Here is a 21944-nt window from a genome sequence, read left to right on the forward strand (position 1 = left end):
TGGAAAGAAGGCAACACTGTATCAGATATTTGCAAAATATCATTACTTTCATACTCAACTTTGAATTCCACAATAGCTTTTCTCTCAGTATTAGACAATTCTTTAAAAATAGTTCTTACCCTCATTCTCCCATTCCTTATTGCTGGCCCATCTTCTGCCAATCTCAAAACGTACAGATCCATCTTGTATTCTCTTCCCCCACGAATGCTGAATCCAAATCCTTTGGCTCCTTTCTCCATATCCACAGTGAAATAATCAAAGTCCTTAGTGGTTAGAGAGAAAACAAAATAGATAATCATTTTATATCCAGGAGGGATGGTGGTTAATCCCTATGATCTTCTCTCACACAGTTTGCATCTTCTAAACCTTATGACACAATCTTGTGTGAAGTAGTAACCTGACTTCACAATCTGATAACATATAAAATGAAATCCCATAGGCTGGAGCAGATGAGAATGCAGTGTATGTGGTCATTGAGAGGACTGCTATGAGGTTCATGTATCCCACATTCAACAATTTACTTGGCAAAGTTAATTACTGTATCTAGGCCTGGGTAATACTATCCATCCTTTCAGTTAGTTTTCTCATTCATTGCTGTTGAGATCATAAATAATGTATCAGAATTTTGCGTCTGTGAGCCTATGTCTGTGGATGCAGGGATCTGAAAAGGTACAGGTTGGCTGATTAGAAAAGTGAAATTTAATGGGGTCTTTAACTCATAGTTATACAGACTACTGAATATCAAATTGGAGTGTATAAATTCTCTTTTATGTAAATTTTTATAAATTTCTTTTTTATATAAAATGTGATACATGCAAGATTTCCTGACCACAGCTGTTCTTAAAAATTGGCAAGATAAAAGATGATCTTCATGCAGCTGACTCAGGTTTGATCCCCAGTACTACATATGGTACCCTGAGTACTGCTAGGGATAATTCCTGCTTGCAGAAATTACTCCCAGGAGTAATCTCTGAGCACCACCAAGTATGCCCCTCCCCACAAAATTTCTTTTTATTAAATGAAGTCTTGAAAATTGAAAAAAAAAAAGATGATCTTCAATTGGTAATAAAATACAACGGGATGTTAGAGAGCTGGAACTGTACTAAATTTACATTTTGGTATCTTGTTTTTACTGAATATTTACTAGACATCAAGGTATTTCTCATAAATGTTGACTTCTTACATACCCTGTAAGAAATACCCTTCCTGTTGGATAACACTGTTCTGTCCTTCCTGCATAGCCTCAGGTAGTTTAGGTTTATTGGGTTGCTCCCATCACAGTGTTCCCATTCCTCTGTGTTTATTTGTAACTTCTTTCTTTGTGCTCTGTTGACTTGAAAATATTGTTTTTCTCATCTCTCTAAGTCCTTTGCATAGTTTATTCAGAGCAATGTCCTTTTGAAAGAATCCATATTAGGGCATCAAATTTTTGCGTGCTTCAGCTAACTTGCAACATTGCTTTCTGTAAAACTGCTTGACTGCTTTGCACCTGGGGGAGAGGGGACTTGGAAAGTGAACAGGGCATAACTTCTTTCTAAACCAAGTGTGACAGGATTCAGGTGTATTTACTGTTCCTGAAATGTATTGTCTCAGTAAAGCACCCTGCAGATTTGGGTAAAGGATAACTCAGGATGCAGTGGTTGGGGGAAATTGCCCTTTCCTGGAGTGTATTGTCTCACTAAAGCACCCTGCAGACTTGGGTAACTCAAAATGTGGATGGTCAAGGGAGATTACCTAAGGCTTAATGATTCCGTCTATAACCTTGCTTGTGCTGACAATCGATGTACGTATATGCTTATCTTTGAATCTACAGGCTAAGGAGTGAGGTACTTTTAAATGGATTGGTTAAGAAAGTATATGTTGTTACAAATCTATTGGCTATGAAATGTGCGGGCCTTGCTGTAACGGCCAGTGAAGGCCTATATAAGATCCCCTTTGAAGAAGCTCGGGGCTCTCTCAGCCACTGCCCATTTTGGGGTATGCTGAGGAGCCCCAGCATGCTGGTCTAAATAAACCCCGTTTTTACTCCTGCAGGAATTGTGTCTATCTGGTCTCCTCCGCGCCTCCCAGGGCTAGGGAACTCCCGATCCCAACACTTTTTGTTCGGACTCAAGAAGACATGCTTTTGAAATGTGACTCTCAGTGATGTTTCCCTCCTGAGCATCTGTTCTCTCACCTAAGCCTCAGCTGCCTTTACTTCCTAGCGCCCCCAAAAGCAGGGTCCCGACGAGGGACTGGATGGAACCAGGCCAAGCAGTAAGCTATGTGCTACCCTGGCATTGAGATGGGCCTGGCCAAAGTGCCATAATGCTTAACTATAAGTTAAGAGCTTGGTCATGGACAAATGCTGTCATGATCCAAAAAGTAATAACTAAATTTGGACCCTGCTAGGGTTAGGAATGATTAATCTGGCCTGAGCGCTGTAGTCTGAGTCTGTGGCAAGAGATTCCCAGGAGAGCTGCCCTACAAGTCTCAATGTTATGTCTTAGTGTGTTCATAGAAAAAATAGCTAGTATTGATATGTTGAAAGTTATTGGACTGAGGAAAAGAGGAAAATACCTTAGGAGGTATTTTGCCCTTGGGCAGTCAGGAAGGGCTTTGGTATGCCTTTAAGGTGGTGTTCCCTTTGAACTTGATGGGCCCTCAGGGAGGGCTTTCTCATGTTGATTTGGCTACCTGACTGGGTGCAGTGTCAGTCTGGAGAGATGAGGGAGTTGGAGAGAGAGGCAGAGGGGAGACATGAGTGAATGAAGACAGGATTGGAATAAACTGCAACAAAGACCAACCAGCCTGGTTCTTGCTTCTTCCTTCATCTGCCCTTGGCCAACAGCCTTCCCGATCCAGGCCACACAGAGAGGCTCGAGGGCACTGAACGCAGGCAGTGACACAGTCGTCCAGAGAGCCTGGGAACACCTATCCTTCAGAGTGTTTAGTTTTTAACACCTTCTTTGGTTTCAATCACAAAGGTGGTGCTAATGGTATGCACTCAAACGATGATTTTCAATCAACAAATCATGGGTGTGGATAGGGGTGGAGGGGGGAGATGGAATGTTGTGCCAGAATAGACATAGGAATGGGTGGACAGTCTAATGGGCACTTCTGTGTATGTGGGGGGTGGGTGGGAAATATTTTTGTGTATCAATGTCAAAAACTTGAATACTACTATAACTGTCACCTAAGCTATAATAATATAATAATATAATAATCAAGCATATATATATAAAGTATCTATATAGATATATATCAAGTATCTATATCTATGTTGATATATCAATGATTCTGCCATTCCATCTCCACCCACCAATAAAATATCCTTCTTTCAGAAAATTGAAGCTCAGAGAAGTTAAAGAAGTTGCAAAGAGATGCGCACTTAACATGAAGAAATAACTTTAGAGTGAACAGTTGTGCAGAAAAGGAATAGGTCCTTGTTATAGACACACTATGTGGAGGATAAAGCCAGGCCTGACCTTCTTATAGCCAAGTGGGAAGGAGGCCTATGCAAGTAATTCTGGACCCGAAATAGCTCTATTTTGGGTCTTTGTAAAATTTTCGGCATTACTAGCAATCTGTGTGGTCCCAGATCAGAACACCTAAAAGCTCACAAGGTGGGTACTGGAGGTTGGTTGGCTTATTTTAGCTCATTACCTTGCACCCAGTGATAGATAGAACTTTATTCTGAAACACTGAAACAAACCCCTGGGATTGGTGACCGAACTAAGACTTGAGCTCTCCTGGCAGGTCTCCTACACTCCTTCAAATCTGCTCAGGCTTTCTGCCTCGACGTACCTGCGGTGGCGGCCTGTAGTCCGACAGCGGATACGGCCTGGTGTCCGGGGACGGCTGCCTGTAGTCCAGCAGCGGCGGCTGCCTATAGTCCAGAGGCGGGGGTTGCTGGTAGTCCCCTCCCGGGGGCTGCCGGTAGTCCAGTGGGGGTTGCCTGTAGTCGGTAAACGGAGGTTGCCGGATGTCCGGTTTCACGTCCTGCCTTGCTTTGACTTCTGATCTGTAACTAAACATAGAAACTGCATTTGTACCCCTCTTGGTGTTCTAAAGAATAGAACCATGGCAGGAATCCCAGGCCCGCGCTGGCCACTGCCCTTGGGCCTTTTGTACACTTAAAATGATGAGATTAAAGAAGTATTATTTTAAAATAATTTGACCTGTGCCATAATATATCTATTTGCTTACCTATCTATCTAATTATGTGTCTGGCTTAAGAAATCAGGGTTAAAAAAAAAAACCAACAATGATAAGTCAGAACTTTGCAAACATGGATCTCTCTCTCTCTCTTTGACTGTGGATATTAAAAAACTGTATAACCATAGTGAAATTATAGCTAAAATTTAAATTCTATATTCCTGAATAGCATTATCATGTTTTAGAAGCAGAAAACACCCAGTTTCTTCTCTTCTTCTTCTTCTTCTTCTTCTTCTTCTTCTTCTTCTTCTTCTTCTTCTTCTTCTTCTTCTTCTTCTTCTTCTTCTTCTTCTTCTTCCTCTCTCTCTCACACACACACACACACACACACATCACATACATAAACACACACAGACATACATACACACCCCCTTGCACAAATCATTATTACTTCATAAGAACATGACTGAAGTGATATCTAAAATACAAAATCAAAGGCTATTTTAACCTGCAAGAGTAGATCTTTTGGAATATCATAAAGGTAAAGGTAAAGGCCCTCCCGTTGATCGTCGATTTGCTCGAGCGGGCCCAGTAACGTCTCCGTTGGAGACCTTGTTGTTACTGTGTCTGGCATATCGAATACTCTCGGTAGCTTGCCGGGCTCTCCGAGAGGGGCGGAGGAATCGAACTCAGGTCGGCCATGTTGGCCGCGTGTAAGGCGAACGCCCTACCCGCTGTGCTATCACTCCAGCCCATGGAATATCATACAGAGTAAAAAGAAGTGATAGTAAGGTATAATCACTAACTTACAAATCAAATAGGAAGTCATTGCTGAAAGTAGAAACACATACAAAGTGTAAGTATTAGATTATGGCTAACAAAATATGGTCACAAAATGAAAAGAAAAGTAAAAATATTTGTGTCCAACATTTGACTCTTTCTTATTTTTAGATATCATTAAATAGATGTCAGTGAGTAATAAATACAAAAGCCAGAAGAAACGGTTCAGTGCATTTAAATTTCTCAGTACTAAAAGGGCATTAAATAGCCAATACCTGTCATCACTGATAAGGTAACTGAAAAAGTCTTCCTATAGAATAGAGACCATTTAATTCTGCAGTTAATTTCTTATTGCCATGACAACAGTCCATAATAAGGGACATAAGCATATTAACAAAGTACAGCCTCTATAATATTTTGCTATTTATTAAATATTCCAGAATCAATGATGAAATAAAGGAACCAAGAAACCAGCCTCAAAGACAAAAATCAAATATGTCAAGAAAATAGGTTTAATACTTGTAGAATTTTGGGGTGCGGGAGTTGAGGGTCTTCCATAACAGTGCTCAGCTGTGTCTGGGAGCTATTCCTGATGCTATTTGAGGAAGGAAATTCAGTGCCAGGCTGAGTTTATGGAACTTCTCAAGCCCTAAAATGCCGGAGTTGACCAGGTTCGCCCTGGTGATGCTCACAGTTCCCCAGGGATATAGTTGGCACTGCTATGGGCATGCAGTACTTAGGTTCAAACTCAGGTCTTGGTGCATGCTTTGCATGCACTGACCACTGAGATATACCTCCAGCTCAAATACTGCAGAATTTTTATCTTTCAGTCACTCAGTATGCTAATAAATATTGAATATTTTAAAAAGTCACTCATTGAAACAATTACCATTCGTGTAGTCTAATATTTGGTGAGGAAATACTGAACGTGTATGGCAATATAAATGTGGGGCTTTAGAAAGGGACTTAGTAAAACAGATATTTTAATCACTATTTGGATAAGTCCCATTTATTACTTAATCATTAACAGAAGTTATTCCTTTCTTTTGTGAACTAAAAACTTTAAGCTTCGCAAGTTGTCTGCTAGTCTTCAGGGAGGGTGCATTTTAAGAAAAGAAATTATTTTGTGTCTGTCTTGAAAAACTGACTCAGCTATGAAGTTACAAGAATTAAACAAAATGCATCAAACTGGGTCACATGCGTTGGTGTATGTTGGTTCTTTTCTAAGAATAATTTGCTTGGTGGTTTGGAAGAGGTCAGATTATTTTAAGTTATAGCACTGCCATTTTATTTTTATTATATGTGTGGCATTTGGCATAACAGTTATGTGATCTGTTTCTGAACAGATGTAGCACAAGATTTGGCAAAATATGATGAGATTTAAGACTCTCCTCAAAAATTATATGAAAATTTAGAAATAGGAATAGTTCAGTGGCAGCACTGTCATCTGAGCCTATATTCCCAGACGCAAACCCCTACACCAGTGCCATGTGGCAAGATTTTACGCTGAACTATGCAGAGAAGTTAAGGAAAATCTACTTAAATTTTTATGAGTATTGCTAAGTTTTATGTGAATGATATACTGGCTAGAGCAAAAATTATGTTGATTTGAATTTGTGAGACACTATTTTATGGAACATTCAGAATTATTAAAGAAAACAGCACAACCTCTTTATAGTTCCTTGACTTATAAAAGAAGGCAATTGGTATAATCTTTCATAGCTAAGAATTCCATTAGTAAAGAACTTTTAGATATTAAAACTAGATTTCTTAATGGTAGCTATTAGCAGAATCTTATAGTATGAATAAGTTCTAGAACCAGGGAACAGTGTCCACATGGTAGGGAACTGTGTTGTGGAATTTTACCTCATGTGAACCTTTCCAGGAATTTCTTGCAAATTTAAGTGTCTGGAGTTCAACATCTATAAAAAATAAATCCAATGTCTTATGTTCAATTGACCTTGTCACTTAAGATGCCATCTAATATCAATCACCTATGCTGGGAATGGGGAACTATGCTATTTATAGAATGTTTTGACATATATTACAAATGAATCTTGTTGTTTTCAATGAATGCATCTTCCTGAAGAAAAATTTATGTTCACATTAGAATCATGATTATTTGTTTCCTGAGTGACGTTACTGGGTCCACTCGAGCAAATAAATGAACAACAGGAGGACAGTGACAATGACAGTGACAGTGAGTGTACCTAAAAGGATGTTAAGAGACAGAGCAATGGTTAGACGTATACAGGGTGTCTACAGGAAGTCAAATCAAGACTTAATAAGAAAAAAAAACTTGTGCTAAAGCAAGCAAATTGACATTTTATTTTATGTTATTTTGTGGGGTACCCTCAAGCATTGGCTAAGGGGCCATTGGGCCATTCCCAGTGATGCTTGCCTAAGCAGGTTAGATGGTTCAATGCTCCAGTTCAGGCATGCTATGCTCCTGGGGTCCAGCTGTACTGGGATGGGGGGAGGGGTTGGTGTTTCAGGTCTACACCTAGGCAGTGCTCTGGAGAGCATGCAGTGCCATGGGTTAGACTTAGATGCCTGGGCATGAAAGGCATGTAGCTCTGTCCCCAAGTTATCTCTTGGCTCTATTTTATGTCATTTTAACATGGAAATGGACTCAATTTGACATATAAGTGGTCACTTCTTGAAAGCATGAAATAATAGGAAATATATGTTTAGTGCATCACCTTTGTGTTTGTCTTGGAGATGTCACTCACCTAAAAAGGGGTAAAGATTTCCACTCTACTGCCTTCAAAAGAAGGTAGTCACCTTTAAAATCAGCTAGGAAAATGGCTCGGATATCTGTAAGATGATCTAATTTCTTCCCTCAAATGCAAACAAACCACCTTGACAAAGTCAAACCTGAGTGCCAGGAAACCTGAGTGCCAGGAAAGAGACCAAGAATTAGAGTGGACACTTTCTAGAAGTAAAAACAGCTCAGGGCTTTGGGGACATAGTCTGGTGATTTATAAAAATCTTGATCAGGTCAATGAGATTACCTACCCTGAGGATAGAAGCAAGAGCCCATGTCTGTGAGAGTTTGATTTAAAAAAAAAAAGGAAAGGAATTGTGGCAGGGAGGGGAATTAATAGTGGTAAAGCCAAGTAGGAAGGTCTGAAGTTGGGTGAGGCATATCTGGTACACTCAGGGCCTTCTTCTTGAGCCTGAATTAGATCCTGGGGAAAGTCAGTACAGTCTACCCAAAGCACTCAGGGTGAGAGCAAATACAAGTGTGGCTTATTACTTCTCACTCATAGATTGTCAAATGCTTACCTTTGCACATTGTGCTTAAGGGGGTTAGCTCTTTTTTAATTCTCTGGAATATACCCAAATCATAAACAGCTGAAGAAAACACTTACTTTTCTATCAAAGCAAATGGGTACTTTGAGCATAGAGCAGGACTTCATGGAGAAAGCACCATGTGATATGGGGCCCTTATTTGTTTTGGAAAGGTGTGAAGGATTTTCTGGTGTTCTAGAACAACCCAGGGTGTTCTGGTACTCAAACATGGTGTCTCACCAATGTAGGAACCAGAGATGGGAAGCTGATGTTCAGAAAATATCAGTATTGTGAAGAAGACTGGGGGAGAGCTCTATATTCAGAAACATTGCTCTAGATTGCTCTGATTTTTCTCCTTTGAAAGGGGAAAACAACATGGTCCCATGTCTTTTCTCTTACTTTAATGACTCACCCTATACTAGGTTCCCTATGACTCCCATTATAGTAAAAAGACAATGACGTTTTTATGTGATACTCCTTTCCTGGAAGATCAAACTGCCTTGTTTGTATTAGCTCCTAAAGTAGAATGAACCCACTAGATCTTAAGTATCAGGGTATATGATAAAAAGCAGTAGAAATGTGAACATGTACCAACCCTTTTCTATTTTACTCTCCACACCACTCTCCAGCTCAAGCGGACTTTCTCTAAGAACAACTTCTAATTGGTCTTCTATGGGCTGACAGAGAGATATGAGTCATATAACCAACAAAATCGAAAGCATAAGATCCAGACAACAATAACCACACTTAAAAATGTTCCTGCTAAGGAGGCAGAACTGGGGGTGGAAGGGAAAATGGGGACATTGGTGGAGGGAAGTTGACACAGATATAAGATTGGTGTTGGGAAATTGTACATCTAAAACTCAACTACAAATGACTTTGTATATTATAGTGCCTAAACAAAAAAATTTAAATTAAAACATTTAAAAAATAAAGAAAATAAATCCAGTGCTGTGAGTGCTCTATGTGAAACTTTCCAACGACTCCATTGTATTTAAGATAAATATCGAGACTCTTTTACTGAACATCTAGAGCAGTTATTTATTTACTAATTTTTTTTTTTTTTGCTTTTTTGGGTAACACCCGGTGATGCTCAGAGGTTACTCCTGGCTCTGCACTCAGGAATCACTCCTGGCGAAGCTCAGGGGACCATATGGGATGCTGGGAATCGAACCCGGGTTGGCCGCTTGCAAGGCAAATGCCTTACCCGCTGTGCTATCGCTCCAGCCGATAGCACAGCGGTAGGGCGTTTGCCTTGCACGCAACCAACATGGCCGACCCGAGTTCGATTCCTCCACCCCTCTCGGAGAGCCCGGCAAGCTACCGAGAGTATCTCGCCCGCATGGCAGAGCCTGGCAAGCTCCCCGTGAGGTATTCGATATGCCAAACACAGTAACAACAAAGTCTCCAATGGAGATGTTACTGGGCCCGCTCGAGCAAATCGATGATCAATGGGAGGGTAAAAAAAATCAAGACTCTTAACATCTTATAGCAGTGGTTTTAAACTTTTTACACCTCGTCAACTGGGTACTTTCAGTCCCTGGACCAGAAATTGCACATTAGTGACCTACAACTCAGCTTCTTAAACTGAATATGATGATTGTGAAGAAAATTGGTACTAGTCAAAGAATTCTGAATGCACACCAAAAGTCATTTCAAAATTGACTGTGCAATGTATCACTGTATCACTGTCATCCTATTGTTCATTGATTTACTCGAGCTGGTGCCAGTAATGTCTCCATTCGTCCCAGCCCTGAGATTTTAGCAGCCTCTCCTTACTCATCTTTCCCAATGCTGCTATATTGGAGGCTCTTTCAGAATCAGGGAAATGAGACCCATTATTGTTACTGTTTTTGGCATATCGAATATGTCACGTGTATTTTGCCAGGCTCTGCCATGTGGGTGGGATACTCGGTAGCTTTCCCGGCTCTCTGAGAGGCATATATATATGATTTGTTGCCTACTGTCTGAACCCCAGCAAATATGGTGTGGTAATTATGGGAAATGGGTAGGGAGTGTCTTATGATGTGTCCAGGAATATGTTCACTCATGTGTGAGGCTATGCAATGTATCTGAGGTATTTCTAAACAGCACTAAATTCTGTGTCATCTTCTGTGTGAAAAAGGGGTCATGAGTAGAAGGCATTTAAAAAGCCCTGGTGTAAAGATACTTGCCTTTAATTTGGCCAATTTGGTTTGGCCCTGGCATTGCATTGGGGGTGGAAGGGAAAATGGGGACATTTGTGGAGGGAAGTTGACACACATTTCCCCACAACAGCACTACCAGGATTGATCCCTGAGGCACAGCCAGGAGTAAGCTCTGGGCATCACTGAGTGGCACCTCAAACAAGCAAGCAAACAAACAAACAAAAATCCCTGAAGCCCTAATTTACAATACCTTTGGTAGGGTGAGCATAAATCGCTTCATCTCCTCATTAGATTCCTTTCCTTTCTTCCCTGCCACCCTATTTGATGTTTATGCCATCTTGCCACCCGAGTCCCCAAACTTTGTACGTGCAAAATTCTAGCTGAAGCGTTTTAGATATGTTCCAGGTCTGATCTATTTAATGCGTCCATAACTAGCTAACACATCAGTGTAATACTTACCATTTCTTCAGAAAAATTTCTTCTATCACTCTCATTTGCCAACAAAACCACAATCAAAGCATACACATGTCCTCCATATCACACAAAGACACACGCAGACTTTATCCTACGACTGGCTTTCTCCCTGCCTGTGTCCTATTCTATCCCCAATTCTCCCTCTCCCTCTGTACCTCCTTTCCCTCAAAAAGAATCAGAAAACAAGAAATCATAATTACCTATTTTCATGTCCTTGCAGTTGGAGTGGCTGAGGAGGAGCCGGTTGGGCCACAGGACTGTTGGGAGTGGCTGGGCTGGGCTGGGCCAGTGGGCTCTGCTGGGCAACAGGGCTGTGCTGCTGGGCCATGGGGCTCTGCTTCTCTGAGCTGGGTGCCGAGGTGGGGCTGTTGAGCTCTGCAATGGGAAGCCAATGGGCAAATGCAGTAAGGTTAATACTGAGAAACAGGGAGAGATGGCTGGAAGTGATAACTCTTTGCTTCTTCAGGTGAATTGAGTTTGGGTTGTTCCAGTTGCTGTGAAGTATTAAGATAGCAGCTTACTTTTAAGCTCCTTGAATCAGAACTCTTAATGTTTCTGAATAAGTTTATAACAGTATCTTTTCATGTGTTCATTGAAAAGATTACTATTTAAAAGGACTTGATAAAGGGGCCCGGTGACTGCACAGCAGGTAAGGTTCATGCTTAATGTGCACCTGACTATGTTTGATTCTCAGCACCACATGGTCCGTGAGCATCAGTCGGTATGTCCCATGAGGCCCCCAAAACCACTGGGTGTGGTCAGGGTATCTCCATCCCTGCAGGGCCAGGACAGCACAGCATCCTCAGGACCTTGCATTTGACCACCAGCCTAGCTGGCCAAGAATTGCAGGTGGGGTCCTGGGGCCCCTGAGCACCACCTAGGAGGCCCTCAAACAACAACAACAACAGCAACCAAAACAAGGAAACAGACAAACAACAACCTGTTAACTCTATGGAAAGATAATGCAAAGCTTAAAAACACACTTTTTTTTAAAGCAAGGCTCACTGAGAGAAAAGATTTTAGCTATTATACTTCTTTGAAGAGAAGTGTTTTTAGTTTTCCATAGTTTGGAGAAGGAGCTGAACATAATACAAATAATCACACAAATAGATGTCTTTTATAATTTCCCCCTCTGGTTCTTTATTAGTCTTAATAACCCACTGTACTCCATGGTTCTCCAGAAAGAGAAATTAACATTGGATAGAAGAAGGTTTATCAGGTTGCTCTCTGTTAAAACTGCTTCTTCAATTGTCTTGTAATAGCATTAAACTTTACACTGTAATTATTTCTCTACATTAGAATAAAAGTTGGACATACACTTTTCAGTCTAGGAAAATGGGAAACCTAGTTTGTTTTTAGTAAGCAATCTTGCTTCGAGTCAATTTCCACTGAATATATATAATGCAGTTAATAAGTTAAAAACCAAGCACAGTCATTTTCTCGTTTTGACTGGTTGACCAAAGGGAGTTGATCTGTCAGCTCTTCCCTATTAACTCTCCCCTCTTCTTTTTTTACATTCAAAAATTTTAAGTTTGTTCTTTACTTATATCAGTGGTTTTCAATCTCAGCACCACTGACCAGATAACTTGCCAGAGATCTCTGCTGTTGGAGAGAGTCCTGAGCATTGTAGAATTTTAGCAGCTTCTTTGCCCCTCAACACATTAGTGCCAGTAGCATGCCCACCCTGATCTCATACTTCCAAATGTCTCCACATGTTCTCTGTGGCAGGGGGCAGGGAGGATACAAAATCACATTAATCAAAAAATTAGTTCTCCAAAAGGGAATGCCCTGCCACAGAGGCAGGGTGGGATGGGGGGGATGGGTGGTGGGAGGGATACTGGGATCCGTGGTGGTGGGAAATGAGCACTGGTGGAGGGATAGGTGTTTGATCATTGTACAATTGAAACCCAAGCACAAAATTTGGAAGTCTATAACTGTACCTCATGGTGTCCCACTAATAAAAATTAAAAAAAGAAAAAAAAGAGTTCTCTATTTAAAGTCAGGTGACTCTTTGATGCCTACTAATCCGAGTCAAAAGATGGAATCTTGAGACTGAATCTAATGGGACCCAGGTGAAGGAGCAGCGCATTGGTTTCCTCTGAAACATTGGTCCATTCCCCAGGGAGTTCTGGGGCCTGAATTATCAAATGTCCTGTCATTATTACAGTTAGTAATGAAGCCAAGGTGTTTGGAAATGGGGCGCTTCAGTGAGTGTATACTCAGAACCTTGGTGGCCTCTTACGGTTTATGAGTTGATTGCTCTTAAGCCTCAGGGGGGAGTCCTTGTACAGAGAAATTCAAAAGGCTAAGTGCGAATGGAAAATTCTTATCAGATGCAACATTTTCTAAATGAGCTCTCTTTATACCACAAAACTTCCTCAAGCTTTTCAAAATCAATCTGACTTTGGAGAATTCTCCAGAGCTTTGCCGTTAACATGAATGCATCGCCCACTTTTTAATTTTTCCCCCCTCTTCAAACTTGTAACTATCATTTCTGTTGAATGGGTTTTGGCTTATTATAATCATAAAGAGAGTACTCCAGAGACCATAGGAAATGATTGAATAACCCGATGCCTGGGGACTCACACGATTTATCTCTAATGTCACATAACTTGATTTCCGAATGAATCTGTGACTGAGTCAATAGGGTATGCATTGCAGCAGAGTATGAATTTTTATGGAAGTGGAAATAACAGTCAACCTCAGGCATTCTGACATCACGCTGACAGCTAGCCAGGTGAGCTCCCAGGCGACCCTCGCTCGGGCACTCACCCTCCTGAGGAATGATGCGAAGGGTCACACTGAGACCCGCGTCCTTGATGAGCTTCACGATGTCTGCATGAGGCATGTTGATGATAGACTGGCTGTTCACGGCTAAGATCCGGTCTCCCACTTTGAGTTTTGCACAGCGATCCGCAGGACTTCCATCAATGATGCGTCCAATTTTATGGGGTACAGCTAAAAAGAATTCCCAACAGAAGTAGTTATCGGGGGCATTACCATGTTCTATCTTTAAGACTCAGTCCGACAGGAAAGAATGCAATGCCCCAGCTCCTCTTTTGTCAGGATATTTGCCTTTGCAAGTCACTCTCATTCTTCTCGAATGTGATTTTGTGCACACTGCTGAGACAAGGGTTTCTACATTCCAGTATACTTTGCAATGATAGGCATTTTCAAATACAGGGACCATGGGCTTCACAAACCTTGGGCATACATCACTATGATAAAAATACAGCTTTTTGGACCATACCCCAGACTTTAAGAATCAAAATGTTCAAGCAGGAGATAAGGATTTATAGGTTTTAAAGGAACTCATCAGGAAATTTCAATATGTAGGAAAATTTGAGAACATTCTGCCTAAAGAGCTCATACTATACACACACAACATCCCGCCTAAAGAGCTCATACTATAGACACAGTGATAAAAAATTTGGGAAGATATAACAAGCATCAGGCATTTCATTTCTATTTTACTGAAAGAACACAGGAAATTCTCTCTCTCTCTCTCTCTCTCTCTCTCTCTCTCTCTCCCTCTCTGTCTCTCTCTCTGGTGAAGAAGTTGTGATCAATTTATCACTTTTTTACCTTACATCTTTCTACTTAACATGTTCAGTGGTGTTGCGATCTGCCAATATCAGACACATGATGAATTTCCATCCTAGATAGTGCCTCTCATGCTGATACAACTTTATTTTATGTGATATAGAAATGAATAATTAAAAATGGATAAACTTCCATCCCATTGACTATAAAATGTTCTCTTGCTTTTTAGATATCAAACTATAGAAATGTGGCATCTCTTTAGAACAATGAAAAATATTTTTCTCTTTGCTAATTTATTTAGACATGTGGGGAGAGCCAATTAAGTGGAACTTTAGATGTTTGAACAGCTGCTTCCTATTCAATGTAAAAAGTTGTTTACTAGGATAATTGTTTCCAGAGTGATCATCAATAGCACACCATATCTCTGTAATCTCCCTCAAGGAACTTACAATCTAGAGATATATTTTTTCTTTTCCTCTTAAAGACAGGGAAGCCTGCCCAGGAAATCAACTCTCAGTGACTTGTTGCTCTCTCAAAGGAAGCCAGGGACCTACTTAGTCTGAGTCAAGAGGCTACGGCATACTCTGGGGATGCCTATTCAGTATACTCTGGGGATGCCTATTCCTTCAACTCTCAATCTTGCAGAGATGTTAGGTGAAAGGCAGAACATCAGCTAATAATCAAAGCAAGGAAGGACAATCAGTGAGTTAATGAACCAGTCTTTGTCATATTTCTATTGTGAAAGGTTAGAGATAGCATATGAAAATATTGGCTGAGCCAGTGTTTCTAAAGTAAAACTGATTACGTTGGAAGTTCAAACACATTTTTATTTACCATAACCATAAAAGGCCTGAATCAAGAACACCTTTCAAAAAGCACATTATTATCTAAGAGTTTGAGGACAAAATATTTCATCTCAAAAGTTTTTTTGACTATTTTGTACTTAAGTATGAGTGTTATAACAGCTGATTCATTTACATATTTTAAAAGTGATAGGGGTACTTCATGTGTTTGTTGGTCAGGCATAATTTGAGTAAAATTTCTTTACTATTTTTGACTCCTCTTAATAATGCAATAATGTAACAGTCAATAATTGATTTGGTCTCTCTGGCCGTAATAGGTGTATTATGATCTACTCTGTGCCCTTTGAAAAGTTACCTAACTGCTCCAAGTTTTTGTTTTTCCATAGTAAAATTGAAATGATGATATCTTTGACCTCAGAATGATTCTGAGAAGTAAATATGTTATCACATATAAAGAGTGTGCTTGGCACATAAGAACTGATTCACAAATATTAATTTTCCTTGGACTTGGGAGATATCTAGGGGTTAGAGTTTGATTTTCTGGAACCACCTGGACCCCTGGATACTCTTGGGTATGGACTTGATAGTCCCCAATACTGCTGGGCCCAAGAATTGCCAGGAATTATCTCTAAATCCTTTTAAAACTTCTTGGGAGTCTCTCTCTTCCCCCAAAGAAAATAATCTATTTTTTCATTATTTTTAGTTTCTTTTTTTAATTTAATTTATTGGTGTGTGTTCTTGTTTCAACTTGAATTCTTCCTATGTGGGAGAGACCCATAATATTGTTTAGAAAGAAAGAATGCTTTGCTTCATACAGAGCTATATGCTCTATGAATCAAATGAGGAAAACAGCTCCATTTAAGAAAGAGAAATGTGTTTCAGGAATGATCTAGACACTAGATGAGGTCAAGAATCTTGTTAGTTTTTCCTCTGTTTTCACAGAAAAGATGTTTCAAGTCTCTGTAGGAGAATATGAGTCTTTTCATTATGCATGTATATGCACATTGCATACACATATACGCAGGTACACTCTGGTCCTTGTAAATTCATACAAAATATAAGCTAAAGTCCTAACAAGTCACATGAGATGAATAGTTGAAGTACAAGAAACTGAGGCACAAAACAGCAATTTGCCCAAGGTCACACGGGCTAACCAGAGTTTTTGAAGCATTTGTCAGATTCCTTAGTTCTTGATTCTAACCCTTGAGCAACACTGCCTCTCTCAACTTGACCATCTCCTTTTTCCTCTTGAGTATTTGTTTTGTGAGTGCCTGATGCTTTTATAAGTAAGTGACCTGCTTAGGCAGGAAGTCATAAACACTTCTCTGGTGGAATTTTGATTCAAGTGAAATCTTGGTAATAGCTGACTTTCAACAGGCCAGAGTCAGGAGAGGAGAAAAGTTAGGGAAGAGAGGAAAGGAGGAGAGAGGAAAATTGGAGAGCTCCTCAGGTCTTGCAAAGTTAGGAATCCACATCACAGAGCCATTATATTGTATCAAGTCATTTCTTTGGGGATTAGAAACACTCACAATTGGAATGAAATTTAAAAATGCAATTCAGATCACAGTCAAATGGTATTTGGGTGATTTGCTGCTTAAATAATTTATGCGTCTCTCCCCTCCATTGTTGTGGATTATTTAGAATTTACTGGGCATAAAATCACACATTTTCAAAGGATAGACTACACACACAATTTTATGTGGTCAACAACAATAAAGAATAACAAGTTATTATTTGGTAATTTCTAAGCACAGGGTTTTGGCACTTATTTTAATTCCTTACAGCAACATTGAAAAGTTGTGTATAATTATCATCCTTATTTTATTGTCGAGTAACTGCAGAAGTATTCAAATAAGGATTCAAATTTATGCCTGTGGCTTCAAACCTTAGGGTTACTCCCTACTCTTTTTTCATATGTGACAAATTAAAAGCAATTTGAACCATGAGAAATGAGGAAATGACTAGAGAGACTTAATTAGAAAAGCATACTATTTGAGAGTTCAAGAAAAGATTCATTATAAAGAGAATTATTTGCTTATGGTGCTAACTCTTGGTTTGAAGGCCGTTTTTCATTTTACTAGGGTTGGTAAAATAAAACTGAAAAAAATGAATAAAACAAGAGAATGAAAACTAAAACAAAAATGCTACGGGAGTCTTATAGAATGATCGAGTGGCTTATGTAAAATCTGAATGAATATACATACTTTAAAAATGTATCATTTGCAGGCATAGAACACACAATACCTGCTATCCTTTCCCCCTTCAACCTGCTTTCTATACTTTTAATAAAAAAGAGTATCAAGTGGAAGTACCTGAAGTGTTTTATTACAATTGCTTTCTATTTGTCATTTGTTAAAATAAAACAGTTCTTGACATTTTTGGCATTTGAAGACAAGCTCACTTTTACTTTACCATTTTCCCTACAGATGTAAGTATACCAGAAGTTGCTGTGCAACTCATCATTGATTGACAAGGGGTATGCTCAGAGAAGATTCTCTCTGAAAAGAAGATGCAGTTCCATTTGCTTAGTTATAAGGTCTACAAAGCTTATGACCTAAGTGCTTTCTGTGCATTGCTAATGGAATTACAGGGCATGGAAGAGGCCCTGACCCTGGTTTCTATTATTGGGATGAATGATATTCATTAGTTCTCTGAGAATTGATGACTAAGGTAACTGCTGGAGAGCAGTCCATTTAGATGGCATGCCTTGCAGACATCATTTGTCAGGCAGCAACATAAATCAAGTCTTTGGATCAGTCTTCTTGACACTGTGCTTAAGATACACAGATATTCGGGGAAAAGTTGCAATATGTCATGCAGCTTTGGACATACTGACATTCGGAAAGGAGAAAATGTATCACTAGCCAGAAATTTCTCTTTAATTGCAAATCACGTAAATTATGGAAAAAGAAACCCAAAATTTATTGTTCTTTCTTTCTTGGTATAACACAATTTTGATTTGATCTGTAGTATTTATATTTTCTTGTAGATGAGTTGAGTTTTCTAGCACTGTTGAACAGACCACACTTAAAGTAGGAATGTGCAGAGATATTGCTTGGACTTGTTCTTTTAGTCCTAAGGACCTGGATTTTTAGAGTATCTAGCCACAACCCTATAGGAAAGAATGAACTTTTAGGTTCTCTATTCAGCCTTTATATGTCTACAAGTTTCCTTCAGATATTGGTCAACCAAACAGCTCCTACTGACTTCTACCTTGGTTCATTTTTATAAAGAAAACTGAGTGGTTGTCTGGAAGACTTTGTTTGCTTTGGTGGTGATTCTTCCTGAAATGTTTGATCATGGATTGATTGCTCCTGAATTCATAGCTGTACTATCCTGAGGGAAGAGAGTAGCAGACTGTCTTCCTTCTTTCTTCCCATATTTCCTTGCTTTATTTGTACTTCATTTCAGAGAAGGGAGAGTCTGTGACTTATGTTTACATTTAATTATCTCCTTGTTAATAGATCTTACAAAGTGGAGTTGTATATGGAGGATGGTATCAGAGGAAGTGGATTCTACATCAATCACGTCACACTTAGAAGTGAAAAGTTTCTGAAACCTGTGTGACAAAAATAAATACTTTAGAGGCAATCAATAGCACAAACTCTCAGTAACTTACAATTCCATTAATTTGTGACTGTTAAACAACAGAACACCAGCAAGAGGAAGCCAAAAGGAGTTGATTTGGGTTGAGAATCTGTACTTTATATAGAAGCAATTTTTCTTCCAATTGAATAAAATTTTCCAGTTTTCATTGATTTTCTTAAAATAGTTTGTGAAAATGATTTATTATTTGGTTTTAGAATTGTGTGTTGGGGAATGAATTAATTTCTCCAACAACAACAAATTTCTATGTAGCATCATACCAGCGGGGGAAAATTCAATTAAATAGCATGGGTATTTGCCCTAAAAAAAAAAACTAGCAGTCCAGTTGGGGAGGTTACAGATAGTCATACAGACACTTTAAACACAAATGGAAAATTTGTGGTAGAGGTAAACTGTAATAAAGGCAGAAGAGAAGGGTGAATTCCTAATGCCAAGTTTGGACTCAGTGGTAAGGAAAGGGAAGACCATTTTGGGAAGGAGGTAACCTGAAGGAGAGGTTCTTTAGTCAAAATGCATGAGGGAAGAGAGTGCTCTCTTAAATGCATGAAGAGAAAAGCAGGAAGAGAAGCTTTATCTATGTTCCTCTCCCCCAATTACAGCTTCTCTGTGGAAATCTCAGATATTATGCCTTGCCAGCGCCTTTCAATTAACCCTGAACATACAGGAAAAATAGGAGAATCATTGTCACAAAATGTTTCTATCTCTTTAATTCATGAAGAATCTGGATCTAACTTCCTGACTTCAGAGACCTGAGTATTAATCTGCCTTATTTTGCATCTCTCCTTCCTTGAAGTCCTGAATGAATAATGTCCATTTGTGAGAAAACCATTCAGCTACTGCGTGTCTTTCCTGGAGTGTGACACAGTGTCCTTCGAAAGAGTTTTTCTTGGTCATCGTGTGGGAAACACACGTGTTTGATATTTAAAATTTTTTTAAATTAAGAAAAAGCAGACTCTTATTTTCTGCTATCAATCTGTGAAATTTAGCTTTCCAAAATGAAAAGTTTTCCCTGAAATTCATAGCCAACTGAGTTGCAAATCCCAAAGTGGAGCAGCTGGTGTTTTAAGGACTGCATATTCCCAAAGCATACTTCTCCCCACCCCCAGCACCTCTGAGTCATTCTCAGCAGTAGAGAAGTTTAGTTTCCCTGCCATTTGTAGTCTGCAGATGATCAGACTGGAGAACGAGATAAGAGTGGTCCATCAACACTAACATGAGAGCAGCATTAGAACACCCTCACCGTGTGGCTGAAGAGAAATAAATGCTCAGTCAAATCTTACCTAAAAGCTTTCATCATCTTCTTCTTCTTTCTTTTTTTTTTTTAAATTTTGGTGTATATATTCTTAAAAGCAGTGTTTAAGGACCTTAAGAGTTACTCTGTGCAATGCTTGACCAACTGTGCATTGTGGAATATGCAATGTTTGGGACTCGTGGTGCAACGGTCCACTATGACTGTGCTTGGGGGTTGATGTGATTCTGGGAATGCAGCATCACTCCAGCCCTTGTATTCCAATACTTTTGACCTATATCCCTACCCCCGAAGTTTTTATAATTTTATAATGTTCTGTCCTTCTCAAAGTCACCAAGCAAAATCAAACCCTCATAGTTAAATATTGAAAAATGAATTGGTAATAGGAAGAAATGTCATGACATTAGGAATTATTATTAGTTATAATTTGACTATTGGGCTCTATTTTGGGACATGAGGCTGAACTGAAATGATTTTGTTTGAAAGACTTGGTGGGTTTGTAGCCACAGGCAAGATAGAATAGGTCCCCACATTTCAAAAAGGACCCTTTTTTGTTTAATTATCTGAAGTTTCCAGCTAGATTTTTAAATACTATTTGAACAAGGACCCCTCTCCCACATACATACATTTTTTACTGGACCTGAAAATTATGTAGTTGTTGTGTTTGTCTGTAGTTTAAATGAGAATGACTAGTTCTCTTAGTTTTTTTTTTTTTGATGTTGTGATATACCATGTGAGATGTGATTTTTCCTTTACCCGACCTTCTAGACATTAAGTTCAATTTTTAATTTTGGTCATGACATTTTTTAAATTTTTTAATAAATTTTGTACATATCCTTTTTGGGGGGTAGGATTGCATCACAGTCAGCGTTGTTCAGGGCTTACTCCTGAATCTGAGCTCAGGGATCACTCCTGGCAAAGCTCTGAGACCATATGCAGTGCTGTGGATCTAACCCAGGTTGACTCTGTGCCAATTCAAGCAACTCACTCAATATATTATATCTTTGGAACAGTCCTATTCTTTTAAAAACTTTAATTTATGATTGTAATATCTCCTTGTAACTACTGATGCACTGAAATGAGAAAAGTTTCAAGATTTCTTTTGCATACTCAATTGTTTTTATTTATTCAATCTTTCTTTCATTTCCTTAAGTTTGCTTTGCTTGCTTTTCTATTTTAAAAATTAAAATTTCACATTTGGTCACAGTCACTGTGTTTTGTCTTGAACTTTTCAAGTTTTAATGCTTCTTTACTTCATACCTTCTTTCCTTCTTTTTGTAATTTTTTTTTGGGGGGCCACATCCAGTGATGATCAGGGGTTACTCCTACTACTGCACTCAGGAATTACTCCTGGTGGTGCTCAGGGGATCATATGAAATGTTGGGATTAAACCTAGGTTGACAGTGTGCAAGGCATGCTCCTTACCCACTGTGCTATCTCACGAGCTCCTTGATGCTAGTGTATTTATTTATTTATTTTAAAATTTTACTGAATCACTGTGAGAAAATTACAAGCTTTCATGTTTGGGTTGCAATCACACAATGATCAAACACTCATCCCTCCATCAGTGCACATTCCCCGCCACTAATCTCCCAGTATACCCAACTTCCCCACCCTCCCCCACCTCCATGGCAGACAATATTTCCCATACTCTCTCTCTACTTTTGGGCATTATGGTTTGCAGTACAGACACTGAGAGGTCATCATGTTTGGTCCATTATCTACTTTCAGTACACATCTCCCATCCAGACTGATTCCTCCAATGCCACTTCTCGGAATATATCTTGATGATTCAAAAAAGCACAGTAGAAATGACATCTGTAGGGGCTGGAGCAATAGCACAGCGGGTAGGGCGTTTGCCTTGCACGAGGCCAACCCAGGTTCGATTCCCAGCATCCCATATGGTCCCCT

The 21944-nt window shown here is 39.4% G+C and overlaps 1 protein-coding gene across 11 annotated transcripts in view; it reads right to left on the reverse strand.

Annotated features, from left to right (window-relative positions):
* MAGI2 (membrane associated guanylate kinase, WW and PDZ domain containing 2) overlaps positions 1-21944 on the reverse strand; it is a 1504283-nt gene that overhangs the window by 110961 nt on the left and 1371378 nt on the right. For all 11 annotated transcript variants that reach the window (XM_056117966.1, XM_056117965.1, XM_056117957.1 and 8 more), the window contains 4 exons: positions 13605-13790; positions 11033-11207; positions 3787-4009; positions 120-263 (listed from right to left, as the gene is read on the reverse strand). In XM_056117966.1, the coding sequence (XP_055973941.1) occupies positions 120-263; positions 3787-4009; positions 11033-11207; positions 13605-13790 (728 nt within the window). The remainder of the gene's footprint in view (positions 1-119; positions 264-3786; positions 4010-11032; positions 11208-13604; positions 13791-21944) is intronic.

This window comes from Sorex fumeus, unplaced genomic scaffold, assembly GCF_029834395.1.
Source record: "Sorex fumeus unplaced genomic scaffold, SorFum_2.1 ptg000037l, whole genome shotgun sequence".
Taxonomy (NCBI): Eukaryota; Metazoa; Chordata; class Mammalia; order Eulipotyphla; family Soricidae; genus Sorex; species Sorex fumeus.